This window comes from Cucurbita maxima, unplaced genomic scaffold (genome assembly GCF_002738345.1).
Source record: "Cucurbita maxima cultivar Rimu unplaced genomic scaffold, Cmax_1.0 Cma_Scf00055, whole genome shotgun sequence".
NCBI lineage: Eukaryota > Viridiplantae > Streptophyta > Magnoliopsida > Cucurbitales > Cucurbitaceae > Cucurbita > Cucurbita maxima.
Genome location: NW_019272071.1, coordinates 200,485 through 216,492, shown reverse-complemented (window position 1 = coordinate 216,492; position 16,008 = coordinate 200,485). Strand labels below are relative to the sequence as shown.

General features: G+C 35.3%; 1 protein-coding gene across 5 annotated transcripts in view; it reads right to left on the bottom strand.

The window, feature by feature from the left end:
• LOC111471690 overlaps positions 1–4,588 on the bottom strand; it is a 31,495-nt gene extending 26,907 nt beyond the window's left edge. Inside the window, exons 1-3 of one of the 5 annotated variants that reach the window (XM_023117412.1) lie at positions 4,453–4,588; positions 4,172–4,362; positions 3,212–3,321 (exon numbers count right to left, since the gene is read on the bottom strand). In XM_023117412.1, coding sequence (XP_022973180.1) covers positions 3,212–3,321; positions 4,172–4,304 — 243 coding nt within the window. In that variant the 5' untranslated portion in view covers positions 4,305–4,362; positions 4,453–4,588. The remainder of the gene's footprint in view (positions 1–3,211; positions 3,322–4,171; positions 4,363–4,452) is intronic. The other 4 variants (XM_023117413.1, XM_023117415.1, XM_023117414.1 and 1 more) reach the window with 4 other exon arrangements.
• Between the last annotated feature and the right edge of the window lie 11,420 nt (positions 4,589–16,008).

Sequence of the window (16,008 nt, the reverse complement as noted above, 5' to 3'; positions counted from 1 at the left end):
CAAAATTTTTTTTTTTTTTTTTTTTTTTTTGAAATGGTGTAAAAAAACAAATTAACTAATGACACCTATATTTGCCTCATCCTGAAGAAGTTAAAAACCAATAAGGTGGGTGAAGATAGACCAATAAGTATATTTTCTTCCCAAGCTGATTGCTAAGGTGCTAACGAAGCATTGGAAGAAAGTTTTACCACGCATAATTGAAGACACACAGAACAGTATTTGTGGAGGGAAGGTAGATCCTTGATACAATTTTAGTTGGCTCGAAAGTGGTTGGAGAGAACCGAAGTTAAGAAGAAAGAGGGTTTCCTCCTTCCGTTAGATCCTTGATACAATTTTAGGTGGCTCAAAAGTGGTTGGAGAGAACTGAGTTAAGAAGAAAGAGGGTTTCCTCCTTCCGTTAGACTTTGAAAAGGCATGATAAGGTGGATTGGCTATATTTTCATGGCATCCTCAAGATGGAGGAAGTGGATAGGCGGCCATATGGAGAATACAATTCTCGATTTTTCTCCATGGAAAACCAAGAGGGAAGATTTTTGCTGGTAGAGGGATTAGACAAGGGGAGCCCAATATCCCCTTCGTTTAAATTGTTGACAATTCCTTGAGTCAATTTTCATCATTGTTTTGAAAAAAGGATTCTTCAAGGTCTTCAAGTGGGCAGACTGCAAATGATGCTCACCTTCAATTTGTTGACGATGCCCACATTTTCTATCCAAACAGTGAGGGGGTCTCAATAATAGGAGGGATTTCTTGGCTATGTATTGGAGAGCTGCTGGATTGCCTTTAAATGTCTCAAAAACTCCCATCACAGGCCTAAATATCAACAAGGATGAGGTTAATCAGCAGACTTCTTCCATGGGATGCAAGGTTGAGGAGCTCCCTATTACGAATGTGGGCATCCCTTTGTGGGGAAATTACAATACAACTGGCTTCTGTGACCATCTAATGGATAGTTTAGAGCAAGGCTCGATAAATGGAAGAAAATTCCCCTTTCAGAGAAGATGGCTCTCACTTGCGGTTGTCCACCACAAGCAGTCTTCCTATCTGCAAGTGATGATCATGAGGAACTTCTAAAATGGTGGTGCCTATGGGGGTGGACTGCGTTGCCTTTGCAATATCTTGGCTTGGAATAGGCTCCTTGACACAAAGAAGTCATGCTCTACTTCTAAAATGGCTATTTAGATTTTTGCAAGAAGATTGTTCTCTTTGGAGGAAGGTGGTCTGTAGAATCTATGGGTGAGAGCCTTTAGTGTGGGTGTCTCTTCCACCAAAAAGTGCTGCAAAAGGAGGACTTTAGGTTGAAATAGCTACAAGAAGTATCCTATTCTTCAATTTCATGAACTTCAAGGCTAATAATGGAGTCCAATCAAATTTCTGGTCAGTGTTTCGAGTTCCTAAGGGTGCTCGCTTACAAACGCAACACCTGCAGGAAACAAGAATTCTAACAATATCCCAAAAGACATCCATACTAGCTTCCTTCCCCTCAAAATATTCTTTCTTCTTCTTCTTCTTCTTCTTTTTTCTTTTTCATTTTTTTCATTTTTTCTTTTTTTTGTCTCTGGAATCAAATACTCCACAAGGAGGAGCTATCATCCAATTTGGACCAAAAAGTCTTCACTTAACCACTGAAGTGAATTCCTTAAATGAGTTGGAAGGGGAATGGGCCAAGCTTTCATTTCAGTTGTGAGCTTTGCTTCATTGAATCGAGAGGACATTTGACGTAGGACTTCGAAGAAGTATGGTCTCTTTATTTCCAGCTCATTGACGAAGAAGCTGGCATCTGCTGGAAACCTTACGAATATATTTTTTTATCAACAGATTTGGAAGTGTCATTGCCTCAAAAATGTATAGTTTTTTTCACGCTTGAATTCATACTTATGATATGCTCCAACTAAGATCTCCTTGGTTAGCTATCTCACCAAGTTGCTGTCGCTTTTTCTTAAAGAACCTGAGTCTCAAATTCATTTGTTCAGCAACTGCCCGTTTGCTGACTTCTCTACAATAATCTTTTGGCTGGACTATTACAAGACCAAGGGATATCTTCACTCTCCTCCATCTATCTCTCAGAAGACATCCGTTCAAGAAAGACAAAAGATTTTGTGGAGCAACTTCATTAACCTTTGGTAAAAAAAGAAAATAAATGCTGGAATTTTCTCAGACAAACACCATAACATCAATATTTTTATTAATTTTTCTTTTCTAGCTTTATCTTGAAGATCATCTCCTCAATTTTGTAACTGTAGTTTATACTCATTTCTCATTAATTATTCTCTGAGAGGATTTCCTTTCGCAATATATTTCAGCAACCAATGAAATTGTTTTTATTCCTATAAAAAGATGAATTAGAAGGAAGCATCCCGGGCATTATTTGCGAAGCACCAACCAACATTAAAGATGTTGGAAAGATTGCACTAGCAAAAGACAGCAAAAGAACAAGTAAAGAAGAGATCCAACTGATTCTCCTGACAAATATTGCAATACACATTATTCTGACAACAACTAAAATATGAGATTACGAAAAGGGCTCTGTTTGTTAAGAATACAAGACAAAGATATGCCTTAAATACAAGCCAAAATTAAGCCTAGCTATAGACCATATCTACCACAGGACTTTGGTTTCTCTCGAGCCAAAATTTCAATAAAATAACAAAAAAGAATGTTGCACACCAAAAGGGCTCATCGCTTGTTTGTTGTCCCAATATAGTGACTGGAAGTAAACCTCTGTATATGTCAAGTGGCATAATCTATTCAAGTCAAACACACACCAAAAATCTCAAAAAGATTGTTCCAAGGCAAATTTACTCACTCACATTCTCCCCAAAACATGATTCAAGTCCCCAATAGTGTATTTGCACAAGACATATCATTGCAACCCCAATTCCAAAGAAGAGTACCTCTAAATATGGTCATTAATCCACATGACAAGCAAAAAGGGCATCTGCACCTAACTACAAAAAAAAACTTCAACCCAACCGAATAAAACCTAGCTCGTGATTCCAAACAGGTTGTGTAACCGATGCCTACAAGGCGGCATTATACCTATAAACCTCCCAAACTTCCTCGCGCAATATCTCCACCTCTCTAACAAAACTACTGTCTATTCTTTCATTTTTCTCAATAAAATTTGGTTTCTTGTAAAAGTATAATATTTGGGAAAAAAGGAAAAATAAAAAACTCTTTGAGTGTTGAAAAATATCATATATAATGGACCAACCTCGAGCATTGCAATCACAGCATGCCCACTTGTGGGGCTATAAGACATGCGAACAACTCGAGCACCAATGTCAATGGAAGAGATCTTGCAACCAGTTAATGCATCACATTCTGTAGCCAAAAAAGTAACGTGAAAAAACATCACTCAAAAAAGGTTATAGTGCTTAACCAGAAAGAAATGGGCATTAATAAGAAATGCTTTTCAAAAATTGATTGATAAGATTGCCAGATACTAGGTTTATAACAATATGGCCATTAATTATGACTACCATCATTCAGGAACAGTGTCAAAAACTAGGTTTCCTTGTAAGTGAAAAGCACAAAAAAGAGATCGAGCAGAGGCCTAACTCCTAGGTAAAATAGCATTTTTGCCAATTTCAGCTGGGAAGGGCTAAATAGCAAGTATAAGTCTACAACCACGTTACAGCTTGGGAATTTTTTTTCTGTAACTGTTCTCTCGGTGATATTTTAACTAATTGGGAGGTTTCTTGTAACCCCAATTAGCCCTTTGTAAATTTAATGAAATACGAAATCCGTTCTCTGTTTCTCTTCCCAAAAAAAAAAAAAAAAAAAACTCGACTACAACCATATGAACCCTAGTAATGATCAGACCACTCAAGTCCCGAACATGGCTCCGAGCATTGTATCATGACTTATAAGATCACAGAATAACAGCAAAATAGTCCACGAGAAAGACTACGCAATTCTGTCAAGCTCCCCTCCTTCCACTCTGAATTTTCATCATCAAACATTTCCATATTTGAAATTTAGAAAGAATAATCAGCACGTTTCATAGGTCAGCAGCCTATAACATTTGATGAGTATTCTTATCATAAGAACGTTTACCAATTATAGTAAGATCCAGAATTAAATCAGTCAATTGGCGTGAGATAGAAAAATAGAGAGAACCGATCCAAATGAAATAGTTCACAAGGGAAATGAAGCAGAAATAATTACTGACCAACGATGTAAGTCCCAATGGCGACGGCAACGAGTGCCTGATGGGAATGAAACGCGGCAGCATGAGGTTGCAATGGTTTTAGACCTCTTCCTACATGTCGTAGATCCAGATGGTGAATCGTGTTCCACTCCATTTTCTACCGAGATTTCAACCTTCCAGCTTCCGCGTCATATAAACATAGGTGAGTGTAACTTGAATTCAAAAATAAAATCAAATTGGATCAAGAAAAATAACGAAAGCACTAACGTTAGATCTTTAATGCGGCATGATTCAAATGGTACCTGCTGAATGAACAATCGATCTGCTTTGGTTTATTCAACTCTGTCTCTGTCTCTGTCTTTTCGCCTGGAACTCGAAGGAAATGAAGAAACAGAACACGCTCTCGAATGGGTTGGACCGATCGGAATGTCGCTAACATGCAATATTTCTATAAAAAATTATAATTATATATAATTAGATCTTTTAAAAATAATAAATAAAATTCTTATATTTATATTATATTCACATCAGTGCCATTTTAATTTTTTTTAATGTTTTATTGATTTTTTTACGATATTATAAAAATGTTAAAGCACCAAATAAATGAATAATAACTCTATCTTCGTAAAAATCATTTTTATCAATATTTTATTATATAATTAGTCCATTTAAACCTCATTCAAATTTAAATATATATTTTATATTTTTTCGAAATCTCTAAATATTAATCTAAATATTAAATAGAATATTCAAGTTTTGTCGCTATCAAGTGGATTTTATGAACCTATAAATTAAATTAATGAACTGAACTATTTAATTAATCAATTTTATTAATTAATGGTCATTTCACTACAAATCTATAGTTGAACTTTTATGTAGCGGACAAGTTGTGTCCATGTCTACGATTACTATAGGCAAACCAACACACTCATTCTACTACAAATGATTTGATTCAAATCATTCGTATGGAGGCACTGAGTGAGGGTACCCTATATAATGAGTTTGTATAAGACTGAACCATGAAATACTTAATATATCTTTACAAAAAAAGGTAATTGAGGAAATCAATATTTTACAAAATAATCATATGTGACTAAATATTAATCTTGAGCAAGTTAGAAACTCCTTATGAGTGATTTATCCCTCGATTTGAATGGGTGAGAGAGGCTTTTACAGCCTGACCAGATAAGAAGTCATAAACATAATCTTACAAAATGAAATTCAGAGAGATTTAATTACATGGGTAAAAAGTTTTAATTAGAAACAATTTGTAATGGATGGTCTTGTCTCTAAGGAGTATATCCACCGACACAACTTGTCATGTAGTGAAGTAGCACAAACATCAACCATTCTTAAATCTACTATGCTATATATTTTATTATACATTTAATGCACATTGAACTGTATCAATGAATATTGGAGTTATGTCGAGTCAATATAACCTAGTAGCTTTTGTTAGATGAACACAACTCTCCACAAACGTATGATATTGTTCACTTTGAGCATAAGCTCTCATGGCTTTATAAACCCATAATCATTCCCTAAATTAGCGGATGTGGAACTTTCATCATCCAACAACTTTAATTTTAGTTTAGAAACTTCATTTAATTTATATGGTAAACTTTATATTTGAAACTTGATGTATATATTAAATATTTATTGATTTTTTAAAATTTTTATTTTGTAGTTTATTAGTGTTTTAAGTATTGTTTGTAGTTTTAAAAATATTTCACTCCAATTTTTAAAATAATAAAAAAGAGTTTTCTTTTAAATAATAATAATAAATAAATAAATAAGAAAGTATATTCGGGACAATCTATTGATCAAACTATTATGGAAACGATCCTTAATAGAGATACTCTCAAACAAATTTGAGACTCTATGAAGCAGAAGTACTACGGTTCCACAAGAGTTAAAAGAGCACAACTCCAAGCTCTTAGGAAAGAGTTTGAAGTCCTAACGATGAAAGAGGGGTGAGATTGTTGATGTTTATTTTGCTCAAACTCTCGCCATTGCAAATAAGATGAAAATTCATGACGAAAACATGAAACAAGTGGTGATTATTGAAAAAATCTAGAGATCAATGACCTCAAGATTTGACTATATTAAATGTTCGATTGAAGAGTCTAATAACTTAGACACTTTTACTATCGATGAATAGCAAACTAGCTTGCTGGTACATGAGCAAAGACTGAATGGAGGTGTAGGTGTAGGTGATGAACAAGCACTAAAGGTGACATAAGATAATAGATTCGGTGGAAGAGGAGGTGATCGAGCTCGTGAAGCTTTACGAGGAAGAGAAAGAGGAGGTGATCGAGCTCATGAAGCTTTTCGAGGAAGAGGAAGAGGTAGACATCTATTCAACAAAACTACAGTTGAGTGTTATAAGTGTCATTAGTTAAAGCACTTTAGATATGAGTGTCCTTAATGGGAGAAGGAAGAAAATTATGCTGAACTTGAGAAGGAAGAAGAAATGTTGTTGATGTCATATGTGGAGCTCAATCGATCAAGTAGAGAAGATATTTAGTTCCTTGATTCGAGGTGTAGCAATCATATGTGTGCAAACAAGGAATGGTTCTCATATCTTAACGAGGGATTCCAACAATCTGTGAAGCTTGAAAATAATTTCAAGATGGCAGTGTTGGAAAAATGTAACATTAGATTGCAAGTTGCTGGAGTCACTCAGTAACCACGGATGTTTTCTATATACCTAAATTGAAAAACAACCTATTAAGTCTTAGACAATTGCAAGAAAGAGGTGTGTCTATTTTGATACAACATGGAAAATGCAAAATCTATCATCCCAAAATGGGGCTTATTATGCAAACAACAACGTATGCAAATAGGATGTTCATATTACTTGCAAGAATCATGCTACAAACCAACACTTGTTTCTAAACAATTATAGAAGAAAATACTCGTCTTTGGCATCGCATACATGCAGACATCTGTGAACCCATCAAACCTCTTTCCAACAATAAGAAGAGATAGGGGTGTACACCCAACTAGAAACCCGAGAACTCAACCTGAAATATAAGTGTTGAGTTGGGTTTTGTTGGATTTTGAGTTTGGATTGGGTCCATTTTTTTGAACCCGATCTGATTTGGGTAGGGTTCAGGTTTCAAAAGAAACTGATTGGTTCAATCCGGCCCAACCAGAAAATATTAAAAAAAAAATTGAAGCCCAAAGGCCCAAAGTCAAAGTCCAATCAAAAGTCTTGTCTTGTCTCTGATCAAAGCACAAGTCTGACACTTTTTTAGCAAAACCTAATAATTACTTAATTGGGGTAAAGAAATTTAAAATAAACTATCTCTCTCTCCCTCCCTCTCCCTGCTTCCTACACACCCTCCCTCTCTACTCTCTGTGTCCTGTCTCTCTTTGCTTCTGGCCTCTGTTCTTTGCCTATCTTTGTTTGATTATTCTCTTCTCTGATTCTCCTCTTCTCTATCTCTCCTTCTCTCTCATCGGTTGTAAATTGTCATAAGGTCCTATTCTTTAGGACTATTCTTTTGTACTGATGAATTATATTCTTTAGGACAGATTAGTTCTATTCTTTATGACTTTAAGTTCCTTTCTGCTGATATTTTGAAGTTTAACCAGGATGATAAAGGCTATATAATGTTATGCTTAGAATTAATAAAATTGTACTTGAGATCAAAAAAATATCTGGGTGTCTCTTTGTCTAATTTTGTTCATTGCTGTTATGAGTACATTTGTTCCACTTTCGGCCCACAACAAGTGGTATCAGAGCAAGGTTGTGGTATGTGGGGTATTGTGAAAGTTTTGGCCTCATCGATCACTAGATGTACTCACAATCGTGCTTATTTTCTTGAAAATCAATTTTCAAGAATTGTGTTTTTTGTTACATCTAGATTAATTATTGCAAATGGCAGAATCATCTGGAATTAAATCAAGGGGTGGATCGAGATTTTTGAGTTCCAATCTTGAAGTAAAGAAATTTGATGGAACCAATAATTTTGGAGTTTGGCGAGGCGAAGTTAGCGATTTGCTGGTCATGCAAGATCTTGATGCTTCTCTCCAAGAGAAGATGTCTGAAGACATGACAGACGTCGAATGGACTAAATTAAATCGACAAGCTTGTGGAATTATTTGATCGAGTGGAAAATAAACTCTATTTTAAGAAGAAACCCTTCCGTTTTGACCACATGAAAGGTATCTCAAAGGCTTAGCATTTGGATGATTTTAACAAAATCATCACTGATTTACTTAATCTAGATGTTACAATTAATGACGAAGACAAGGCGTTGTTGGTGTTGAATTCTTTGCTGGAATCCTACGAGTTTTTAGTAACCACCCTACTACATGGAGTCACTGATCTTGTTTTTGAAGATGTTTCAATAATGCCTTAATGAATAATAAGGTGCGAAAGAAGAAAAAGGAGGCATATCAAGACTCTAGCACAAATGTTCTCACTGCTCATGAAAGAACTTCTACTTGGAAAAAGAGCAAACGTGGAAAGTCCTGATCAAAGTCGAGAGGTAGATCTGATAATTGGAGAAAACTTATAAAAATGAGTGTGCATATTTGTCGACATAAAGACCATTGGAAGAAAGATTGCCCAATCTTAAAAGAGAAGGGGTCGAAGTCCAATGTGGTTAGAGATGACGACACTGATACAGATAATGCCTTGACGATCTCTTTATCAGTCAGCCAAACCAGTGAATGGATTCTTGATTCTGGATGCTTCTATCATATGTGTCCCAACAGAGAGATGTTTTTGGACTTCAAAGAGTTCAATAGTGGAGTTGTCTATATGGGCAACGATAGTACTTGCAAGATGATGGGAATTGGCTCAATACAAATTAAGATGTTTGATGAGGTTATACGAAAACTCGATGATGTGAGGTATGTCCCTAACTTGAAGAAAATTTTGATTTCCTTTGGCGTTTTGGATGTGAGTGGTTATCGTATCATTTTGGAATGAGGGAATTTGAAAGTAGCTCGTAGAGCTTTGGTGGCAATTAAAGGAACTAGAAAAGGTAGCATATACTACCTCAACGGAACCACAATAATTGGGCATGCTGCTGTGGCAAGTTCGAAAGAACAAGACATATCGAAATTATGGCACATGAGACTTGGGCATGTTGGTGAGAAGGCGCTTCGGACATTGGTGAATCAAGGAGTCCTTAAGGGTGCAACAACTGGTAAAATTGATTTTTGTGAACATTGTATATTTGGTAAACAAAAAATGTGAAGTTTGGTACAGCTATACACCAAACAAAGTGCATTTTGGATTATGTTCACACTGATGTATGGGGTCCCACGAAGAATGTCTCATTGGGAGGAAAGAGGTGGTTTGTCACCTTTATTGATGACTTACTCGAGGACAGTTTGGATGTATCCCATAAGGCACAAGAACGAGGTTCTCCAAATCTTCCTAGAGTGGAAGAAAATGGTAGAGAATCAGACGAACAGGAAAATCAAAAAGATGAGATTAGACAACGGTGAAGAATATACTTATGATCCATTCCTTAAAGTATGCCAAGATGATGGGATCGTTCGACACTTCACTGTTCCTAGTAAGCCACAACAAAATAGAGCTGCTGAGAGAATGAACCAGACACTAATAGAGAAGGTTCGATGCATATTGTCTCAAGCAGGATTGAGTAAGGCATTTTGGGCTGAGGCTCAAGTTATGCAATTCACTTGGTGAATCGTTTACCTGTTTCTGGAAATGGTGGGAAAACTCCGCTTGAGGTATGGTCGGGTACTCCTTTTAGTGATTATGATAAATTGCATGTGTTTGGGTGTCCTTTTTATTATCATGTGACAGACTCAAAGCTGGATCCTAGAGCAAAAAAAAGCCAAGTTTACTGGCTTTAGCAAAGGCGTGAAGGGATATAGGTTATGGTGTCCAGAAACAGGTAAGATTGTTAATAGTCGAGATGTGGCATTCGATGAGTCTGGAATGTTTTTGCAGAAAATTGAACATAATGACGAGGCATTGAAGCAGGTGGAGAAGGTGGTATTCTCTCCTGATACGGTTGCTCCTACTGAAGAACCGATTCATCAGGTAGATAATAACTTTGATGTCTTAGAATAGGAGAAGCAAAGCCTTTTAAATGAAAGAGTGGAGGAACCTGAGTCAATTGCCAAGAATAGACCACGAAGGGAAATTCGAAAACCTACAAGGTTTGATGATACGATAGCATATGCTTTCCCTTTGATTGATGGAGTTCCCAACAACTACAAAGATGTTCTCCAGAGCCCGGATAGATTGCACTAGCAAGAGGCTGTGAATCAGGAGATAACATCATTGGAGATAAATCAAACTTGGGATTTGGTACAACTTTCAAAAGATAAGAAGGAAATTGGTTGTAAATGGGTTTTTGCAAAAAAAGAAGATTATTGAGTATACGTTATAAGGCTCGACTTGTGGTTAAAGGTGAGATGAACCAAGGGACATCAATCATACAATATGCTTCAATGAAGATGTGAAGAAAATATTGTTGAAATTATCAAAAGATATTTCAATACATGCCACATTGAAGAAGAATGAAGTTTCATGTGATAAATTTTGGGTGGATTACAATATAGAGTAATTTAGAGTTATTGTATTCATTAATGTATTTTAAGACTTTTAATTTACTCTAGGTTACAATTACATAATGGTTAATTAAGACCATTAAGTATGAATGTTACAACTCTTGGAATGCCTTTAGTAACTTCATTAATTTACTCTAGGTTACAATTACATAATGGTTAATTAAGGCCATTAAGTATGAATGTTACAACTCGGAATGCCTTTAGTAGCTTCATTTTGAGGTTATATAAAGCCATGTATGTTGTATTTGTAAGTAGACTTGGAAAATATAGTAAAAGAAGCATTTGTGCTCTTCTTTAGCCAATGACTAAGTTTCTTTGCAATTCTATGTAGTTTAGGTTGCATGTAGAATCATTTAATCTCGACATGATCAATCTTGCTTGTGGAGTGATTCGAATCTCAAGCAAGTGTTCTTATCTTGAGATATTTGATCAACAAGAATCATTCAAGCTAGACATGATCGATCTTGCTTGTGGAGTGATTTGAATCTCAAACAATGTTCTTGCCTTGAGATATTCGATCAACAAGGTAATCCGAATCTTACTCTCCATGTAGTGGTTTCTTATCTTATCATTCTNTTTTGAGGCTATATAAAGCCATGTATGTTGTATTTGTAAGTAGACTTGGAAAATATAGTAAAAGAAGCATTTGTGCTCTTCTTTAGCCAATGACTAAGTTTCTTTGCAATTCTATGTAGTTTAGGTTGCATGTAGAATCATTTAATCTCGACATGATCAATCTTGCTTGTGGAGTGATTCGAATCTCAAGCAAGTGTTCTTATCTTGAGATATTTGATCAACAAGAATCATTCAAGCTAGACATGATCGATCTTGCTTGTGGAGTGATTCGAATCTCAAACAATGTTCTTGCCTTGAGATATTCGATCAACAAGGTAATCCGAATCTTACTCCCCTTGAAGTGGTTCCATATCTTATCATTTGGTATCAGAGCTTAAGGCTCAAGATCGGATATATGTTTCCTTTGCATTTCTTTTCAATTTGTTTTTATCTTTTTAGTTTTTAATCGACCCAAAATAAAGAAAATCAAATCTGGGCTCTACTAGAAAATTTGAGAGGTGAGGATGAGAGATTCATTTGTGTAAATGAGTGCAAACAGAGTGGCCTAAAATTCCTTGAGTGTATACACGTGAGAGAGTGTTGTGAGGTCCTTTGTATTTCCATAACTTATTTTTTGCAGCAAAGTTTCACAAATAGATTCGAGGACGAATCCTCTTGAAGAAGTGGAGAATGATATGAACCAAAAGACATCAATCATACAATATACTTCAATGAAGATGTGAAGAAAAGGTTGTCAAAATTATCAAAAGATATTTCAATTCATGCCACATTGAAGAAGAATGAAGTTTGATGTTATAAATTTTGGGTGGGTTACAATTTAGAGTTATTGTATTTCATTTATGTATTTTAAGACTTTATTTACTATAGGTTACAATTACATAATGGTTAATTATGGCCATTAAGTATGAATGTTACAACTCTTGGAATGCCTTTAGTAGTTTCATTTTGAGGCTATATAAAGCCATGTATGTTGTATTTGTAAGAGACTTGAAAAATATAGTAAAAGAAGCATTTGTGCTCTTCTTTAGCCAATGACTAAGTTTCTTTGCAATTCTATGTAGTTTAGGTTGCATGTAGAATCATTTAATCTCGACATGATCAATCTTGCTTGTGGAGTGATTCGAATCTCAAGCAAGTGTTCTTATCTTGAGATATTTGATCAACAAGAATCATTCAAGCTAGACATGATCGATCTTGCTTGTGGAGTGATTTGAATCTCAAACAATGTTCTTGCCTTGAGATATTCGATCAACAAGGTAATCCGAATCTTACTCTCCATGTAGTGGTTTCTTATCTTATCATTCTCCACTTCTTCAATGTGGCATAAATTGAAATATCTTTTGATAATTTCAACAATATTTTTTTCACATCTTCATTGAAGCATATTGTATGATTGATGTCTTTTGGTTCATATCAAAAAGCTATGCACAAAAAGAAAGTATTGATTACAATAAAATTTTCTCACCTATGGTAAAACATTCTTCCATTCGAATTTTGTTGGCTTTGGTTGCTCAATTTAATCTTGAGCTTGTACAGCTCGATGTAAAAACTGCTTTTTTGCATGGATATTTGGGAGAAGAAATATATATGGCACAACCGGTTGGTTTTTGAGTAGTTGGACAGCAATATTTGGTATGCAAATTGAAGAAATCTTTGTATGGGCTGAAGCAATCTCCTCGCCAATGGTATAAAAAGTTTGATCATTTCATGATAGAACATATGTATACTCATAGTCAATTTGATCATTGTGTGTATTATCGGTGTCTTGATGATGGATCGTTTATCTATTTGCTCTTATATGTTGATGATATGTTAATTGCTTCAAAGAGACAAGTGGAGATTGATAAGCTCAAAGATAAGCTTTCTAAAACATTTGAAATGAAAGACTTAAGCAATGCAAAGAAAATACTTGGAATAAAGATAGAGCGAGATCGAAAAAAAGGTACAGTCTGGTTGACTCAGTCTCAATATCTACGCAAGATATTGACAAGATTTAGTTTGAATAATTCATCCAAACTCGTTGGTACTTCCCTTGCTCCACATTTCAAGCTTAGTGCTTCCATGTGTCCAAGTTCTTACGATGACAAAAGGTATATGGAGAATATTCCTTGTACAAATGCTTGATGCTTTGATGTATGCTATGGTATGTACTCGACCTGATCTTTCACACGCAGTAAGCATGGTGAGTCGTTATATGCATAAGCCTGATAATGAGCATTGACAGGCTGTCAAATGGATTCTTAGGTACATTCTTGGTACTATTGATATTGGTATTAAGTTTCAAAAACAAGAAATGTTTAATCTTGACAACCTTGTAGTTGGTTATGTGGATTTTGATTATGCTGGTGATTTGGATAAGCGACGATCTACTACGGGTTATTTATTTACTATGGCTGGTGGATCTGTTTGTTGGCGTTCAACATTGCAGTTTACTGTTGCATTGTCTACCACCAAAGTAGTGTATGACAGTAACGGAAGCTTTTAAAGAAGCTATTTGGATGCATGGTTTGATCAATGACTTGGGTATTTTACAGGAACATATAGATGTGTTTTGTGATAGCCAGAGTGCTATTTGTTTGTCAAAAAATCAAGTCTATCATGCTCGTACTAAACATATTGATGTCCGTTTTCACTTTATTCGAGAAATTATTAGTAAAGGGTACATTCGCTTATTAAAAATTGGAACTGTTGATAACCCTGCTGATATGTTGACAAAGGTGATCGCTCGTGAAAAATTCTGGCATTGTTTGGATTTCATCAACATCGGAAGAAAGGAGTATCAGTTATCAACTTGGAGATCTTATGATTAGGTGAAAATTGTTGTAAATTGTCATAAGGTCCTATTCTTTAGGACTGATTAGTACTATTCATTGAGACTTTAAGTTCCTTTCTGCTGATATTTTTAGGTTCAACCATGATCGTAAAGACTATATAATACCATGCTTAGAATTAATAAAATTGTACTTGAGATTAAAAAAATATCTTGGTGTCTCTTTGTGTAATTCCGTTCATTGGTGTTGTGAGTACATTTGTTCCACTTTCGGCGCACAACATCATCCATACAAACTTTTGTCTTACTCTCTCAACCTCTTCTCGCCTCAATGCCTTTTTCTCTTATTCACATCCTCACGCCAAAATACAAACCTTTAGCCAAAATACAAATCTCTCTCGACATTTAGTCTCTCATAAGGAATTTGATCTCAATAGCATTCTCTCATGTTCTTTATCTTGTTTCTATCTTGTGTGCCCGTCTTTCTCTCTTTAGTCTCCTAGAACGCCATAACGGGTACGCTTTTTCTCTTTTTGTTATATCCCATTGCAAAGACTGATTATATATTTTAACTTTGATGCATCCTATAGTAATTGTTCATATTGGGTTGAATGTTTGAATCATAATAGTTCTATATAGATAGAAAACAATAGTGACTGTATGTGCAAGTAACTCAAGTAATTATAATGCATCGAAGCCACCATTGGCTGCACAATCTGAATTTAAGAAGAAGAAACCTAGTAAATCAACCGTGTGGGACCACTTTACAAAATTAGAGAACAATAAGAAGAGGCTCAAGTGTGTTGACTGCACTTGATGACTCTAGCAATTCGGAAGAAAAAGTCAACGAAAAAAACTGGCCGAAGGTTTCTTCGAAAGAAAAAATAGCATAAGTAAGAGGAGAGAGGAGAGAGGAGAGAGATTTGTTGAAGACTCAATGTTTTATTTCTCTTCAGTTTTCTTTAAATAACAAATCTAATTACAAAAATAGAAAAACTAATTACAAAAAATAGAAAAGTGGGCGAAGACTTCGCCCAAAAAATTGCAGCTAGAATTACGCTCTTCCATTGGCGTGAATTCAGAAGTTTTGAGACGTCAAAACATCCTAACTGAATAAGGAACTTAGCTTTTATTTAACAATCTCCTCCTAAAAGTTGTGCTATATCTACCTTATTATTTGAACTCCGATCTTTGAGCGTAGCTCTTCAAAGTTTACCCGCGCCAAGGACTTGGTGAAAATGTCTCCAAGTTGTTCTTCTGTTCGGATGAAATCAATCTTGATGAGCCATCGATCTGCACATTCTAGAATGTAGTGGAATCTGATTTCTATGTGCTTGCTCCGGTCGTGCAAAACTGGATTTTTGATCAGGGAGATCGTAGCTTNTTTACAGGAACATATAGATGTGTTTTGTGATAGCCAGAGTGCTATTTGTTTGTCAAAAAATCAAGTCTATCATGCTCGTACTAAACATATTGATGTCCGTTTTCACTTTATTCGAGAAATTATTAGTAAAGGGTACATTCGCTTATTAAAAATTGGAACTGTTGATAACCCTGCTGATATGTTGACAAAGGTGATCGCTCGTGAAAAATTCTGGCATTGTTTGGATTTCATCAACATCGGAAGAAAGGAGTATCAGTTATCAACTTGGAGATCTTATGATTAGGTGAAAATTGTTGTAAATTGTCATAAGGTCCTATTCTTTAGGACTGATTAGTACTATTCATTGAGACTTTAAGTTCCTTTCTGCTGATATTTTTAGGTTCAACCATGATCGTAAAGACTATATAATACCATGCTTAGAATTAATAAAATTGTACTTGAGATTAAAAAAATATCTTGGTGTCTCTTTGTGTAATTCCGTTCATTGGTGTTGTGAGTACATTTGTTCCACTTTCGGCGCACAACATCATCCATACAAACTTTTGTCTTACTCTCTCAACC